This window comes from Manis javanica, chromosome 1 (assembly GCF_040802235.1).
Source record: "Manis javanica isolate MJ-LG chromosome 1, MJ_LKY, whole genome shotgun sequence".
Taxonomy (NCBI): domain Eukaryota; kingdom Metazoa; phylum Chordata; class Mammalia; order Pholidota; family Manidae; genus Manis; species Manis javanica.
In genome coordinates, this window is record NC_133156.1 from 166,718,028 (window position 1) to 166,733,922 (window position 15,895).

General features: G+C 43.2%; 1 protein-coding gene across 4 annotated transcripts in view; it reads left to right on the forward strand.

Moving 5' to 3' along the window:
* Positions 1-15,895, forward strand: part of MERTK (MER proto-oncogene, tyrosine kinase) — a 102,540-nt gene that overhangs the window by 81,828 nt on the left and 4,817 nt on the right. For all 4 annotated transcript variants that reach the window (XM_017652373.3, XM_017652374.3, XM_017652375.3 and 1 more), the window contains 7 exons: positions 1,108-1,203; positions 1,890-1,970; positions 4,863-4,955; positions 6,312-6,430; positions 11,701-11,810; positions 13,266-13,425; positions 14,056-14,192. In XM_017652373.3, the coding sequence (XP_017507862.3) occupies positions 1,108-1,203; positions 1,890-1,970; positions 4,863-4,955; positions 6,312-6,430; positions 11,701-11,810; positions 13,266-13,425; positions 14,056-14,192 (796 nt within the window). The remainder of the gene's footprint in view (positions 1-1,107; positions 1,204-1,889; positions 1,971-4,862; positions 4,956-6,311; positions 6,431-11,700; positions 11,811-13,265; positions 13,426-14,055; positions 14,193-15,895) is intronic.

The following is a 15,895-nucleotide window of genomic DNA, read 5'->3' on the forward strand; positions in this document are numbered from 1 at the left end:
ACAGCAAAGTAACTGACAGTCTGAGCTCATTTCCTCTATTTTTCCTGGCAACCAACTCAGAGAACAATTTGCCAATATACTTTGTTACAATTATGATTTGAGTTTTGCTGAATCAGAGAGGCCTTCTAGTTTGAAAAGTGGGAATGACTGGGGCTGTGTTTTTGAATAATTTCAGAAGTAGTATCAATGGTATGTGCAAATACCATCAAATTCAAGCTCCTCTATATTTGTCTAAAACAGAAACAACAAAAAAACAGAAGAATGATCGACTACAGGTTGCTATGAAATAAAAACTCATTGGATGTAGAATGTTATTAATTTCTTTGGTTTTCTAATCTAGAAGTGTTGGATTTAAAAAAAATTATATTTAGACTGATCTCTTTCCTTTATTAGAGAACTACTTGGGTAAAATTTTTTGTCTAAGAGCAAATGTGTTCTTCTAATTATCCATGTTTTTTTCCAAAGGCTTGTGCTTGCCCTATTTACCAAATAGTTACTGAATTTGTGTTCTCTTGATACTGAATTTGCTCCTCTTGATAGCACTTACTGTCAGTGCTGTGTATCTCCACCTAATTATGGAAGAGCTTATTCTGCCATTCCCCTTGCCCACGTACACAGTTTAGCACTTTCTGTGTCGTTCCATATACCATATGCAGAATAGTAAATGTTTAAGTGTTTCCTGCAGTTTCTGTGCCTCCATTCCTGGCAGGAGAGGACAGGGGAGGTGTCCTGACAGCCCCTTTGCATACCATAGTTAGGAATATAATGGTAAATACTCCACTAGAAGGACCTATTGATTGCTCTTCTGCCCCCTGTAAGTCATGGGCAAACCTCCCCTAACCAAATTGGATTGCTGCCTGCTGGTAGCCCACGATGGAAACAAAAGTAGGATTCTGATTTTTATAATCCTTCAGAATTAATCTTGCCCTAAGGGATTCATTTTACACAGTTAATCAGAATTAAGTATATTTTGCTTTTGACATTTTGAGGGGAGAGCCGTGGGTACAAAATGAAAAAACAGGTTATTTTATGTATAATTTTAATTATATTCAGAGGGAAGGAAGCACACTGACAGCTCTTCCACCTTCTCTGTCACATCTTTTACAGTACAGAGCTTGGGAGTCAGCGAGGAACTGCAAAATAAACTAGAAGATGTTGTGATTGACAGGAATCTGTTAATTCTTGGGAAAATTCTAGGTGAAGGTAAGCAGTTTAATTCTTTCAAAATGTGAGGTAAGAAGGTAAGCAAGGTACAGTAATGTTTTAAAATGTATTTTTTAGTAAATACCTTTTTTGGACTTTCAGTTATAATACAAATAGTTCTATTTAGCAACTTAAAGTGAGAAAGTAAATAGAGACTTTTGAAACTCAGATTTGTCTCATGCAAGGGGCATCTACAGTGCCTAGAACATACAATAGGCCCTAGAAAAATACTAATTCCCTTTTTTCACTGAAAACCATGCAACTCATCAGTCAGTTTCCCATATACGTTAAATTTGTTCCTCTAGTTCTTAAGTTTACTCTTCTTGGCACCTTCCTAATTAGTTAAACAGGAACAAAGGTGAAAGTACATATTATGAAGAGCTTCTGCTTTATAAACTCCAATGACATTTCCCATGTTGTCCTATAAGTTTCATGGATCGGTTATAATGCTTAATAAAAGTGGGAGCTGAGCTTAGTCTGAGCCAACCAAGCTGTGACAAGCTGTGACAATCAGGAGGCTCATGTGGCCTGTGTCCCTGGCTTGAGTGTGTGGGTGGCCCAAGCAGCCTCTGCCCAGCTGCCATGTGTGGGTCACATGGAAACAGCCGCCTGGCTGTGGGCGGGAGATTTCCACAGTTGGCAAAGATCTTGTACAAAGTAAGCAAAGATGCTGTTTTACTCCACAGGAGAGTTTGGGTCTGTAATGGAAGGAAATCTTGATCTGCAAGATGGGACCTCTCAGAAAGTGGCAGTGAAGACCATGAAGTGTGAGTTACCACTGATGAAACCAATTCCTCTGGGTGTGGGCAGCTGCCTCAGGATCTGCGTTCCATGCGGCTGGTGATGGAGTCAGTATGTCCTGATTGCAGCTGCCCACGGGTCAGAAGGCCATCCAGGGCTCTGGCCACAGAGAGAAAGTTACCGTGATGTGCTCTCCATGCCTGCACGATACAGTCCTACTCCCAAGGCAGTAGCATTGTTATTTTTACTATCTCTCTCTTTCTGTCTCTTTCTGTCTGTCATCTAGTGGATCTAATGACTCCAAAGTAAAGCATGAATTTCCAAGGCAGGGCTGATCTGGTGGCAGCATCGACCTCAGGGGTTGGTCTGGCCCATCTGGCTAGCTTGATGGGGTCCCTCCCTCACTTGAGGATGGTTGTATGGTCCTTGGGAAGCTGAGGGCTGCCTGGAAGGTAAGTTTCCCAGCCAAAGGAGAAATATTCTTTGGCCAAAGGCATATGAAGAGCTTTGATCACAAGCTAGACTTCCTAAGCAAGTGGCAAAGAGCCTGCAGCTGGGTCAGAAAGGACCTTAGAAGTCATCACAAAGAATCTGCTTTCACCCTGAGACTAGTTGAGCACTGTTAGAGTCTTAAAGCAAATGAGGAACTAGGGCAGACTACATTCTAGAAAAAGTTCACTTTGGTGGCCGTGTGGAGGAGAACGAATTGCAACGTTTACAAAAACAGTGGCAGGTGTTAATGAGGGCATGCCAGAATCTGTGTAGATGTCTGTCTAGATAAGGAAACTAGAGCTCAGAGATGCAGAGACTTGTTGAAGTCAAAAAGCTAGAAAAGAGGAGGGTTGCACTGGACACTTCCATCACCATGTGTTGACCAGGCCGCATGAGCAGAGAGTGATAGCCTTTCCCATTTCTGGGGCCTGGGGACCCATGATTGCCTAACCCCCTTAATTAATATACACAATACAACATACTGTGTATAATCAGTATTATTTTGATCAAGGAGTAAAATAAAATTGGCTTCCTCCTATAATTTAAATCTGTTTGCATGGCATTAAGCATATGTTAGATTATAGCTATTAGAATATAGTTATATTATACAGATGATGAGCATGTATTGAGACTTTTCAACAGAATGGGAGGCTGAAGTATTAATTCAGTTATAAAATGGAATGATAGTGACTGAGTCATAATGGTCTGGTGCTCTGCTTTTCAAGCTTTTATGTGTATGTAGTAATGGCCAATGCTTATGTAGTACTCACTGTGTGCCGAAGGACATGTAGTAATAACTGTGTTCCATCAGGAAATTAGACAGCTAGGAAGTAGGTTCAGTATTATCCTCCAGAAACCAAGACACCCCAAGGTCAGAGCACTCACTGGAGCTGAACCTAGTGTGGAGACAAGTCTGGGTGCTGAGCCGTCCTCAGCATTCCTTGCCTCTTGCAGTATTTCATTTGAGCCTCACACTGGACCGCGGGAGGGCTCCCTCTATTATCCCCATTTATCCAGCAGGTTGAGGGGACCCGGTAAAAGGAACTGGGCTTGCAAGCATGTCTTCTCTGGCTTGGCTCTGCTATTCTTTAACTTCGTCAGAACAACTTGCATATGAGTTGCATCATTGCTAATTTTCAAAGACTGTAAGAGGAGTCTGGCTTTCTGTTCACCTGCCTCATTGTGACAAAGGTGGTGGGTGCAGGCATTTGGTGAATCTATAGAATTGTTAAAGTTTTTATCAGATTTGCCTAGCTGGAAGATGAATATATATTAAGCTCATAGGATGTACAGACACTGTACTAGATGCTCTCACATGTGACTTCAGTCAATACTTACCCTGAAAAAGCAAATTTCCTGAGGTACACCTGGCTTTTTGTTTGCTTTTGTTTATTTTTAATCGTGGTAAAATGCACATAACATAAAATAGACTGTCCTCAACCTTTTTAGGCATACAGTTCAGTGGCATTAGGCATTCACATTGTGCAACCATCAGTAGCATCCAGCTCCAGGACTCTCTTCATCTTGCAGAACTGAAACTGGACCCATTAAACAACAGCTCCCCATTCCCCTGGCACTCCCCCCAGCCCCTCGCACCCACCATTCATTCTACTATCTGTGTCTATGAATCTGATGACTCTAAGAACCTCATAAGTGGAATCATACAATATTTGTCCTCTTATTAATAAGAGGACAAATAAAACAGTCCTCTTAATATGCCAGCCAGTCTTATGAAATAACTGGCTTATTTCACTTAGCGTAATACGGAATTTCAGATGTTTCTCTTAAGTTGGTTTAATTCCCCAAACTTGGTATCAAAGTGTATCTAGTTCACAAGGCATGATTGAGCAACCAGACTTGCAAGACATGGTAATAGAGAGAGGCATATGTTCTTTTTTTTAAGGCAAAAATAATTGCAACAGATCAGTGGATTTGATTTTAGGATTTTTTAAAAACTAATATATACTTCAATTTTTTTAGCAGTTTTAGGTTTATAGAAAAATTGGGCAGAAAGCAAAGGGTTCCCATATGCCTCCTCCCCATCACAATCTCCCCTACTATTAATAACATGCTTTCCTGTGGTACATTTTTTACAATTGCTGAACCCATACGGATACATTATTTAAACTGAAGTCCAGAGGTTACATTAGGGCTCACACTGTGTTGTACATTCTGTGGGTTTTGACAAATGCATAATGTCATGTGTCTGCCATTATAGGATCATACAGAGGTGTCGCTACCCTAAAATCCCCTGGCACCACCTGTTTATCACCCCCGCCCCCACCAGTCCCTGACAATCACTCATCTGTTTCCTGTTGCTATAGTTGGCCTTCTCCTGATTTACTTTTAAAGCACAAAATTGCTATTATCCCCCACACCTTCACTGAGTAAATTATTCATGCCTGATATTTTCTACCTTCTTTTAGTGGACAACTTTTCGCAGCGAGAGATTGAGGAGTTTCTCAGTGAGGCAGCATGCATGAAAGACTTCAGCCACCCGAATGTCATCCGACTCCTAGGTACCTCAGAGAAATGATCATTCCTTTGGGTAACCGGAGGGGCGGGGACCATCCACCATTTGCCAAAGCAAAATCTCTGGGACAGATAAGTTTATACTTTATATATCCCGAAGTCATTTTATAACATTAGCTTTTTCACCCAGAAGATTTTTCTGTATGGTTACATTTTCTGAGACTGATGGTAAAAATGAAGACTACATTTCCTTGACACCAGTGGGCCCACGAACATTGAGTGACCACACACTTCTAGGTGACTGTGAATTAAATAGCCCCAGTTACTCAAAGGAAAGACAAGAGCCGGTCGTGTTATAGTTCTTGCTGTCTCAAGGTTATCCCTGAATCAAATACCAGTGGGTAAAGCTGTAAATGTAGACAGATTTCCACAGATCATCTTTGAGAAACAATTTATTAACGTATTTTCAAGTAATGATTTCTTAGGATCTGCACTGACAATAGTATGTCATGTGATTGAATAGGCAGAATTTGGTTTTGTGGCACCATTCGCTAAAAAATACAAAAGAGGAGAACAGGTGTTGAGGGGTTGCTGTGTAAGGGATCTTAATTCAAGAAGGAAGAACAACCTGAAAATAATGGAATATTCTGCTGGCCTTTTTTTTTTCTGTCCTGTGACTTGAAAAATGCTGGATGCTTTTGGGAACTTGCAGAGTTTCATTATGATTGACACTGTAGAGAGCTGTGAAAACAAATGTTTGGTTACAATATTATGTCAAAGAACTACTGTTACTTATTTGCAGCTATTGACTTGAGAGGACTCTGAGAACAATCCCACTTTTTAATTCACCACAGTGTGCGAGAGCTTTGCAAGCCTGCTATCAGGTGACAGACCCTAGCATTCCAAGCAGTGTGGCAGCTTTACTTGTGTGTGACTGTTAAAATGGAGGGACATGGATTTTACCTTTTGGTGCACAAGAATTCTTTTGGTGGTTTTAAGAATTTGGTTGCAGTAGAATTTCTTCATATGATTACCTATTTAACTATCACATGGAACTAGTTTCCCTTGAATCCTACTGTAGTTACTACCCCTCCACCCCCACCCCTTAGACTCCATATAACAAAAACTCATGGGTTTCTAGATGGCTGTCCTTGAAATAGACTAATTTTTGAGAGCTCTCATGCAAAGATTGGCATAGACTGCTAGAAAAAAATGCCGAGAGGTGGACCCCACGTGTGTTCCCTATTCTAGAGCCCAGTGTGTGAGTTACGAGTGTTTCTTTTCTTTAAGCTGCTAACTTGAGAGCACCTGGTTTCCACCTGGCCAGTGCCCCTGCTCACTGTGTTTTTCTGGTCACTGGTAACAAAGGCTCTTTGTAAGTCCCTCTCTGTTTTTAATTTCAGGGGTATGTATAGAAATGAGCTCTCAAGGCATCCCAAAGCCCATGGTGATCTTACCCTTCATGAAATACGGAGATCTGCACACCTACTTACTCTGTTCCCGACTGGAGACAGGACCAAAGGTAATTAATTACCCACGTGCACTGCCCCTGACCAGTCCCTGGGGCTCCCATGACAGGGTGTGCTCCACCGGGCATCTCACCTTGAAAATGAAGGAGGGAGATAGAGGGCATTGGCCTTTGTTCAGTGTTCAGTGTGCGCCCCGGGGGTTGAGATGTGAAATCTGTCCTCGCATCAGGCCTGCTCATTGGTGTGAGTCCTGTTCTGCTGAGGGAAGAAGTCTGTCCAAGCAGTCTCATGGCCCCAGCCTCATCAAAGTGGAGCTGGGTGGGCCCTCATGCTGTGAAGTGGCCTCTTTCATTTGAAGTTTCCTTTTTAGCTTGTTCACTCTGCAGTCACTGGAAGCAGGATCCGTTTCAGTTTGTGGAGGGAAGTTGTAACTGAGCCCTTTTTAAGAGACACTGAGGGTGAATTTGAAGGCAATTGAAAAACAAAAATCAAAACTCGAGGCCCCATTTGAGGTGAACATATTCTGAAGCCTTCTCTCCTATGCCCCGTTGACCCTGTGTGTTATGGACAAAGGAGGGTATTTTTTCTTCTTTCCTTTTTCTTTTTCTGTTCTTTTAGGGAAGGTGGAAGTGACCTACACAGGAGAGTGGGACCCTTTATTTTCTTTGTTTCGTCTCTTGTCCCATGCTCAGATTTTCATTCACTTCCTCGTGGCTACTTATACCAGACAAGTACTAACAGAGACAGGAAATTGTACCCACATCACAGAGCTATTATAAAATCATGGAGGTTCTTCCAAAGAGGTAAAAGGTCTGGTCCAAAGTAGGGACTCAGCACACTGAGTGTTTTCCTTCTTTTTCTTTCCCCTAAAAAAGACAATACCATTGTAAGAAGCCTGGGAAAGAAGAAAAACTACTTACAGCTCCCAGCATCTTAGCACAATCACTGGCATCTTCAGACAGTCACATCCCAGTTGTTTATTCCACGCCTGTGTGTTGCACGGCCTGGAGCTCAGTATGTATCCCTCTGCCTGCAGGCGTCAGCAGGGTCTAGAGTTTCTCAAGCACTGAGCAGAGGCCAGCCTGTATTTTGCATATATTAATGCATTAATGGCACAACCACCACAGAAGTAGTTACTAATAGAATCTCAGGTGAGGAAACTGAGGCACAACTCAGGCAGTGGTGGCAGCTGGACTGACCCCAGGCTGCAGACCCTGTGCCTTTAGCTTTTCTCTGACTGGCCCATTCCATGGGCACCCCCAACAGGACAGCCTCCCAAGAGGTGGCTACGAACAGCACACAGTCTCCTCTTGGACGGATTTCGTTTCACTTTAATGGGTGATTTCTCTCACTTTTAATTTGCATGTTATATGATCTTTCTAATAATTTTTGAGGGCATGGGAATTTCATGTTGCACAAGAGTGACTTCTGTAGTGAAAAAAATAAAAATTACCATTTAGTTACTGTAGCTTTATTGGGGCATTTTGAGTTGGGTTTTATATCACATGCAGGTGAGGTCATCTGACCTGTTACAGATCCCAAAAGTTGTCCACTCACCTTATCTTACCTGCTTTATTACCCCATTCTCTCCACCACTTTGCTTTTGAAACATGAGACAATGTGCTTTTCCTAAAACATACATGTGCTCTCAGATTACTCAGTCTTTGCTCATTCTGACCTTGTCTTGTGCTTCTCTTAATTTGCCATTTAATGCCTGCCCCTCCATTGAGGACATCCGCAATGACAACATAGAATAGTTAAATATTTTTCCAGTCAGAATTCATGTCTTAGCTGAAGTTCGACAGCAGGTTGCTCGTATCTCTGCTTGATGCATAACGTCCTTGTAGCTTGCCTCCCTTCATACTGTCCACCCTGGTGAGAACTGAGGTCTTGTCCTATCTTGGGCATGTCTGCCCTGCATGCCTCCAGAGTGCCATTCACATGGAGGACAGAGTGACCCCCAGAGCCCAGCACCCACACCCTGCTGGAGAAGCATATTACCTAGCTGAGACCTGGTCTTGGGACAGAAGGATCTCACACCATAAAGCCCAGAGATGGGACAGCTCCAGAGTCGGTCTGTTCTGTCCTCAACAGAATCATTCAGTGTCCAGAATGTTCCACTTTTTCTGCTCTTGAGCTAGAGCTGCTACTCCACCTGTCACAAGACAGTCGTAGCTCCTCCAGGCACCACATACCAGCCTCCAGAGACAAAAAGACAACTCTGTCTTTTCCCTCTTTTCTTCTCCCTCTTCTCTCCTTTCCTGGAACAGCACGTTTTTTTTTCATAATAGCTTTGCTGAGATATCATTCAAATACCATACAGTTCTCCCCTTTAAGGTGTATAATTCAATGGTTTCTGGAATGTTCGCCGTTTTGCACCCATCACCACAGTAAATTTTAGGACATTTTCGTAACCTAACAAAAAGTCTCGTATCCTTCAGCTATCACTTCCCAACTCCTTAGCCACCTTACTTCCAGCTCTGTGCAACCTTCTTCTGTCTCTGTATATTTACCTATTCTAGACACTTCATATAATCATATAATCTAAATTAATCTACATCAATATAATCTAAATGTACTCTTCTGTGTCTGGCTTCTTTCACTCAGCATAATGTTCTCAGGCTTATCCATGTTGTATATATCAGCACTTCACTCCTTTTTAAGGCCAAATAATATTCCATTGTGTGGATATATTGTGTCATGAATCTGTTGATGAACATTTGGATTGTTTCTACTTTTTGGCTTTTATAAATAGTGCTCAATGAAGATTTGTTTACAAACTTTTGTGCTGACATATGTTTTTAATTCTCATAGATAACCTAATTTTGGAATTGCTGGGTCTAATGATATTTCAGTGTTTAACCTACTGAGGAACTAACAGATTGTTTTCCAAAATAGCTACACCATTTTACATTCCCACTAGCAATGTCTGAGGGTTCCAACTTCTCCACATCCTCTCCAACTCTTTTTATTCTAGTCACAGTATCTCACTGTGGCTTTCACTTGCATTTCCCTAATGACTAATAATGTTGAGCATCTTTTCATGGGCTTCTTGGCCATTTGTTTATCTTCTTTGGAGAAGTGTATATTCTGATCCATTGCCCATTTTTAAATGTGATTATTTGTCTTTTTATTATTGAGTTGTAAGAGTTCTTTATATATTCTAGATTCAAGTCCCTCATCAGCTATGGGACTTGCAAATATATCCTGTTCTCTGGGCTCTTTCACTCTCTTTACAATGTCCTTTGAAGCACAAAGGTTTTTTATTTTGATGAAACCCAGTTTATCTTTTTTTATTTTGATGGCTTATATTTTGGTATTGCATCTAAGAAATCATTGCCTAATCCAAAATCACAAAGATTTACAGTTACATTTTCTGCTAAGAATTTTATACTTGGGCTTTTACATTTAGGTCTTTGATCCACTTCAAGTTAATTTCTGTTTATGCTCTGAGGTCTAGTTTCATTCTTCTGTGTGTCCCACTCACTTGGCCCAGCACTATTTGTTGAAAAGACTACTCTTTCCCCCACTGAATGGTCTTGACACCAGATGAAAGTCAGTTGACTATATATTCATGTGTTTATTTCCAGACTCTCAGTTCTATTCCATTGATCTGTACGTCTGTCTGTGTGTCAGTACCACATCGCTATGGTGATAGTTTCTTTGTAGTAAATTTGAAATCAGTAAATGGGAGTCTTTTAACTTTGGTCTTATTCAAGCTTGTTCTGGATATTTTGAATTCCTTGAATTTCCATATGAATTTTAGGATCAGCTTGTTGAGTTCTACAAAGAAGCCAGCTGGGATTCTGATGGGTTTATGTTAAATCTGTAGATCAATTTGGGAAATATTGCCACCATAACAACAGTAGGTCACCTGATCCATGAACACAGGATATCTTTCCATTTATTTAGGTCTTCTTTAATTTCTCTCAATGTTTTGTTATTTTCAGAGTATAAGTTTTACACTTCTATTGTTAAATTTATTTCTAAGCATTTTTATTCTTTTTAGATGAAATCGTTTTCTTAATTTCATGTTCAGATTATTCATTGCTAGTGTATAGTAACACAGTTAATTTTTGTTTATCAATCTTATATCCTGCATCCTTGTTGAACTCATTTATTAGTTCTACCACACAGTTATCTTTTAAATTACTGTTGGTCACAATCTGCAAGAATAACATAATTGCTCTAGGAAAAATATAGCACAAATGACTAGAACCTAATACTCATTACACCTTCACGAATGTTAGCAACATTTGATATATCTTAGCACCTGACTCCTTTCCTGGATATTGTCATCCAGAAATTCAAATGCCTCAGATATGCAGAACAGGGGCATAAGACTTTCATGCCTAATTTGTTTGCATTTTTAAATCCCACTGTATTAGGTAAGGGTTAATTAAAGCATTTCGCTATATATGCAGTATGTGATTGACGTGAGTCTTGGCTGGGAAATATAAATCATTACAAATTCAGTGTCTTCATGAATTCCACTTTGGAAAACTCATGTCCCATAGAGAACAAGCTGTGACAAATTCACCGTCTTGGGGGGAATATGTCACGGAGGAACCCATTCGTGATGGCAGGGAACTCGTGGTAAGCCCTTTCCTTGAGGGCCCTCCCTGCACTAAAACATGTAGTTCCTACAGAGAGGTCTTCATCACCATCAGCCTTGTCATCAGTTCCAGCGTGGCAGGTTTTCTAACACAGCAGTCTAGTTTGATTTTTACAACAAAGAGAGGATACAAGACTGTTGAAACTTACAGGAGAGCCCTAGAGACAAAAATGGAAATTCTACACTTACTCGTTAGTACTTTGGTCCTGTGGTAAGAGGTGAAGGCTGTCCTAATTTCTGCCTCAACGTAAAGTATCTTTCCAATCGTTTCAAAGGAAATGATAGATCAGGGTGATCATTGGAAACAGCTCTTTCTAAGTGGGCTTTTTGCCTTCAAAATGCTAGACCCCCCAATGTACACACCTCTGCCCCCCTTCCCCTCTGCATGGCACCAGTGCTCTGTCCACTGCCACTCAGCATCCGGATTGCATTTGACCTCATAACCTGCAGAAATGTCATTCACTGTCAGCACCTTTAAAGATGGAGAGAAGAGAATGTGATGCTGGCCAAGAAGTGTGGTGGCTTGTGATTGCTGCATTGTTCCCCTTTTGTGATATCAGTGATTTGGAAATGAGAGGTTTGTTTCCTTCTTTCACAGACGCACACCTTTAAGAAATAATAATAAAAAAAATTTCCTCTGTCAGGTGGAAATAACTTGCCAGGTTTTCCTCTTTAAAAAACAATCTTCTTGTTTCTTCCATCCGTTAGCATATTCCTCTGCAGACTCTATTGAAGTTCATGGTGGACATAGCCCAGGGAATGGAGTACCTCAGCAACAGGAATTTCCTTCATCGAGACTTAGCTGCTCGGAACTGCATGTAAGGGTCCTAGCTCATCCTGGAAGGGGCTACACCTGGTAGCGGTTAGAAGGTGTTAGGTATCGGGAGGTGGTGGGGAGGATTGGGGTGGCCTGTTGCCATTTAAACAGGGAGGAGAGCTAGATTCGGGAGGGTCTGGTGGTGAGATTTCCATCTGGGTGTTTGCTTGGGAGTTTGTATTGCCTCTGCCTCTGGGAGTTCTGGCTGGCCTCCAAACCATTCTGCTGTGACTACTATTTTACATTCACACTCACTCAGCTAGGAGTGCTAAGAGGTGCCTTGTCTTTGTGATCCTTCCCCATTGCCATCACCGTGCTTTGGACCCAGAGGTGTATGTAAGTCCATTAATGAAGACAGTAATGAAAACCGTAAAGGTTTGTCCCTAAGTTTTCATGTTGCTGTCTTGTAAAGAAGTTTTGTGCAGTGATCACACCGAAGCTTGCTTTTTGCAGAGACATGGACCTATATGAGATCTTTGAGCTCAAGCTCTCCCTGTCTCTTCAGTCTGCTTCAACAGAACCATTATCTGTGTAAATCCTCAAAACAGTAACTATTTCTTGATCATAGGTTTATTTACTATTACAAGAAGAGGGAGTCTTCTTTAAACATGCCTGTTAATTTGGGGTTTTCTTGACTGAGGATGTGGCAATGGGGCCGGCCCCCTCAGTCCTCCTCTGGCCCCTTACCTTTTACCTCATTTTTGAAAATCCAGAAAGATCTTATTTTGGGTTTTTAATTTTTCTACCATGGAGGAAGAATCATGAAAACCCTTTTCCCCTTAATATTTCCTTCATGTTTTTCACATCAGGCAGGGTGACCAGGTGTCCAGTTTCCCTGGAACTGAGGGGTTTCCTAGGCAATGGGACTTGCAGTTTTAAAAATCAGTGTCCAGCAAATGCATCAAATAGAACCCTACCACGGGACGGCTCATTTCTCCTCCTCCCCCTCCTCCTTGTCTGGATCTGTGTTAACAGCTTGGCCTATAAATGCAGTTGTACCCCTTTCATTTTCCAGTTAACTTCTGCAGTTACCTCTTGGCCATCTCAGCAGGAAGTCCAGGGTCTCCCTCTTAAACACAGACCTCCTCACCTCCCCCAGACTGTTAGGAGCTTGCTTACTGAGTGCAGAGAGCCGGTGCTGCTGCCATACCTCAGGCTGGAAGGCCACCAGGCCGTTAGTGAGAGCACAGGAGGCTCTGCACTGCAGCTGCTCTGTCTGCTCCTGCTGTGTGCACACGTGCCCTTGCTGGTCCCAGCCCACACACAGGCCAGAGGGGCGCGAGGTTCTAACTCTGCTGGCTCCTTTTCATTTGCTCTGCCATTGGTCCCAAGGCAGGACCCTCATGGGCTGGTGGGTTCTGTATCTTATGGGGACTTACCGTGAATGTTTTCCGCGGCATCTGATGCAGACCTGTGATTTATGTGGTTGCTCAGGACAGGAACTCATTCTCTGCAGGTTGCGGGATGACATGACTGTGTGTGTGGCTGACTTTGGCCTCTCTAAGAAGATTTACAGTGGGGATTACTACCGCCAAGGCCGCATTGCTAAGATGCCTGTGAAGTGGATTGCCATCGAGAGCCTTGCGGACCGAGTCTACACAAGTAAAAGTGACGTGGTATGTACAGAGCCCCATGTTGCAAAGGTGGAGGTTCACTGAAAGAAGTGACTTAAGCTGGGATTGCAAGACATTTATAAACAAGATCAGGAGCATGCTCACATATCTCTTTGAGCACTAGATAACTTTTAATTCAGGTGGAACACTACATTCTGGTGACATATCTGACATACAGAAGAACCATCTTTGCATAAGCCCTTAATTTGCCCCCGTTTTTCTTTGCTACAATACAGTGACACATTGCCCACAACTAAGATATTTCACACTCATATAAAATTTGAGTTCACCCAGTGGCTCTTTGGACCCAAGATGCAATATGAAAGTTGCTGTATAATCAGAACCTTAACCAGCAATGGGGGACAACAGTGGGACAGAGCACAGAAGCACTGACGGGAGAGAAGGCCACACCAGCCTCTGTCAAATTTTCCGGGACAGCTTTAGTACAAATGGGGAGCTGGGACACTCCAACCCCATGTTATTGCTGTGCTGGAAGAGCAGTGCATTTCTGACATAATTGTCAGCTTTGTGCACAATTGCTGTGGCTTAAAGGAAATGACCTTTCCAATGAAAAAGTCCATTCAGCCTTTCTGAACAGATTTGCATCCTAACTTCTTGTTGCTTTGTTCTCAGTGGGCATTTGGCGTGACCATGTGGGAAATAGCAACACGGGGAATGACTCCCTATCCCGGGGTCCAGAATCATGAGATGTATGACTACCTTCTCCACGGCCACAGGCTGAAGCAGCCAGAGGACTGCGTTGATGAGCTGTGAGTGAACTGCCTGTATCACCGGGGACTCTGCCTAGGCCAGTCAGCTGGTTCTGCAGATACCTGGGGACATAGAGCCTCTGGGCAAGGGGGTGCCCTTAGCCAGGTGGGTGTGAGCAAAAGGTGACACATGCAGACATCCCAGACCAGAAGCTCTCCTGGTGTGAGAGCTGGCGTGTACACAGCTCTGGAGAGCCTGCACCCATCCTGAGGTTCTATGAGCCCCTCTAGGAAATGCCTCCCATAGGTAAACAGGTGGACCTCACAGTGCACAGGTACCTAATTAGTACCTTCTCTCTTCTCCTGCAGCTAGTCCCTCTCTCTCTGTCCAACATTCCACACAGACCAATCACAGTATTTTCTTTAATCAGGGAATTTAGGAATCTGAGCCCAGGGCCTCACAGGCTAATGATCAGCAGAACTGCCCAGGAGACACTGACAGTGTCATCACTAGCCCTGTGCTTGAAGTTGTGATCCTCTTGGCACAGAGCAAGCCCAGAAATGTATGTCCTGGAGCACTCCTGCGAGACCGTGTGCCCAGCAGGCCCCTCTCTCTTCAGGGCTGGCAGTATGTGGAGAGGCGTGGGACTTGGAGTCAGACAGGCCAGGTTCTGGCTCCTAATGAGCCATGTGTGTGTGGCCACCATAACTGACTTGACTTCTCTGGGCCTCATTAATAGTCACAGGAAAAAATCTAGTCACATAACCTTCAGAGAGGTATGGGTAAGAATGGCTAAGGGAGAAAAGTGTGTTCAGTGCTCGGCCTGCAGGAAGCCTGCAATGTCACAAAGATGCTGATGGTTAATAGCATCCTTCCACATTGACCTCCTCCAGACACCTTGCCGACTTTTGAAAAATAATGCCTTGTGGCAGTGGCTCTAGCTTGGTGGGTCTCGCCCCCACGTCACAGGGGCCATGGGCTTGGAGAGGGACGTTTTCACCATATTTAGTAAGAACATCTCAGGACCGTAGGCCTGCAGGGGCTCTGTCATGGAACGCCACACCTAGACCCTGGTACGGGTGGGCGTGTGCAGGACCCCTCTCCCCCGACACACACGCACTCTCTGGCCCGGTTTCCTCACACAGGGGAGAGGGCCCAGGTCAGCTCACATGCTGGCCTCTCAGATCCCATTCAGGCCCAGCAGAAGGCGGTGGCGTTGACCAGAGCCTCACCCTGTTTGGTGGTGGTAGTTTGGTCACAATAGATGCGTAACATGAGGAACAGAAACAAAAAATGTAAGCCCTTTAAAAACATTGTGAAACCCTAATTAAATTAGATCTGGGGTTTCATGGTAGTTTTTCTAAAGGGCTCCATTAATGAAATGTTTGCTTCTGAAAATGAGGAAGCAGTTTCAGCCAAACAGTACTGAATGAAGAAAGTTGTTGCCATTTCTTCACTGCCAAGCTAAGAGTTTTGTTTCTTAGCTTCTCTTGTGCCCACAATAAGTTGATTTTTATGGTGATTAGCTGGGGGAAGGGGGGAGTCTGAGCAAGGTCTCAGCTGTGTCACATTATGGTTTTTAGATGCTTCACGCGGAGCCCAAACAAGGGCATGCTGAGTCAGTTTTCTGCAGGAATTTTTAGGTGAAAGAGTCACAGAGTCAGCACATGCTTTGTGCGGGGGAAGTCGGGCAGAAGCAGATGGATCTGTGGTTGGCTGGCTCACGCACAGCAGGCTCACAGAGGCTTTGGTGAACCAACCC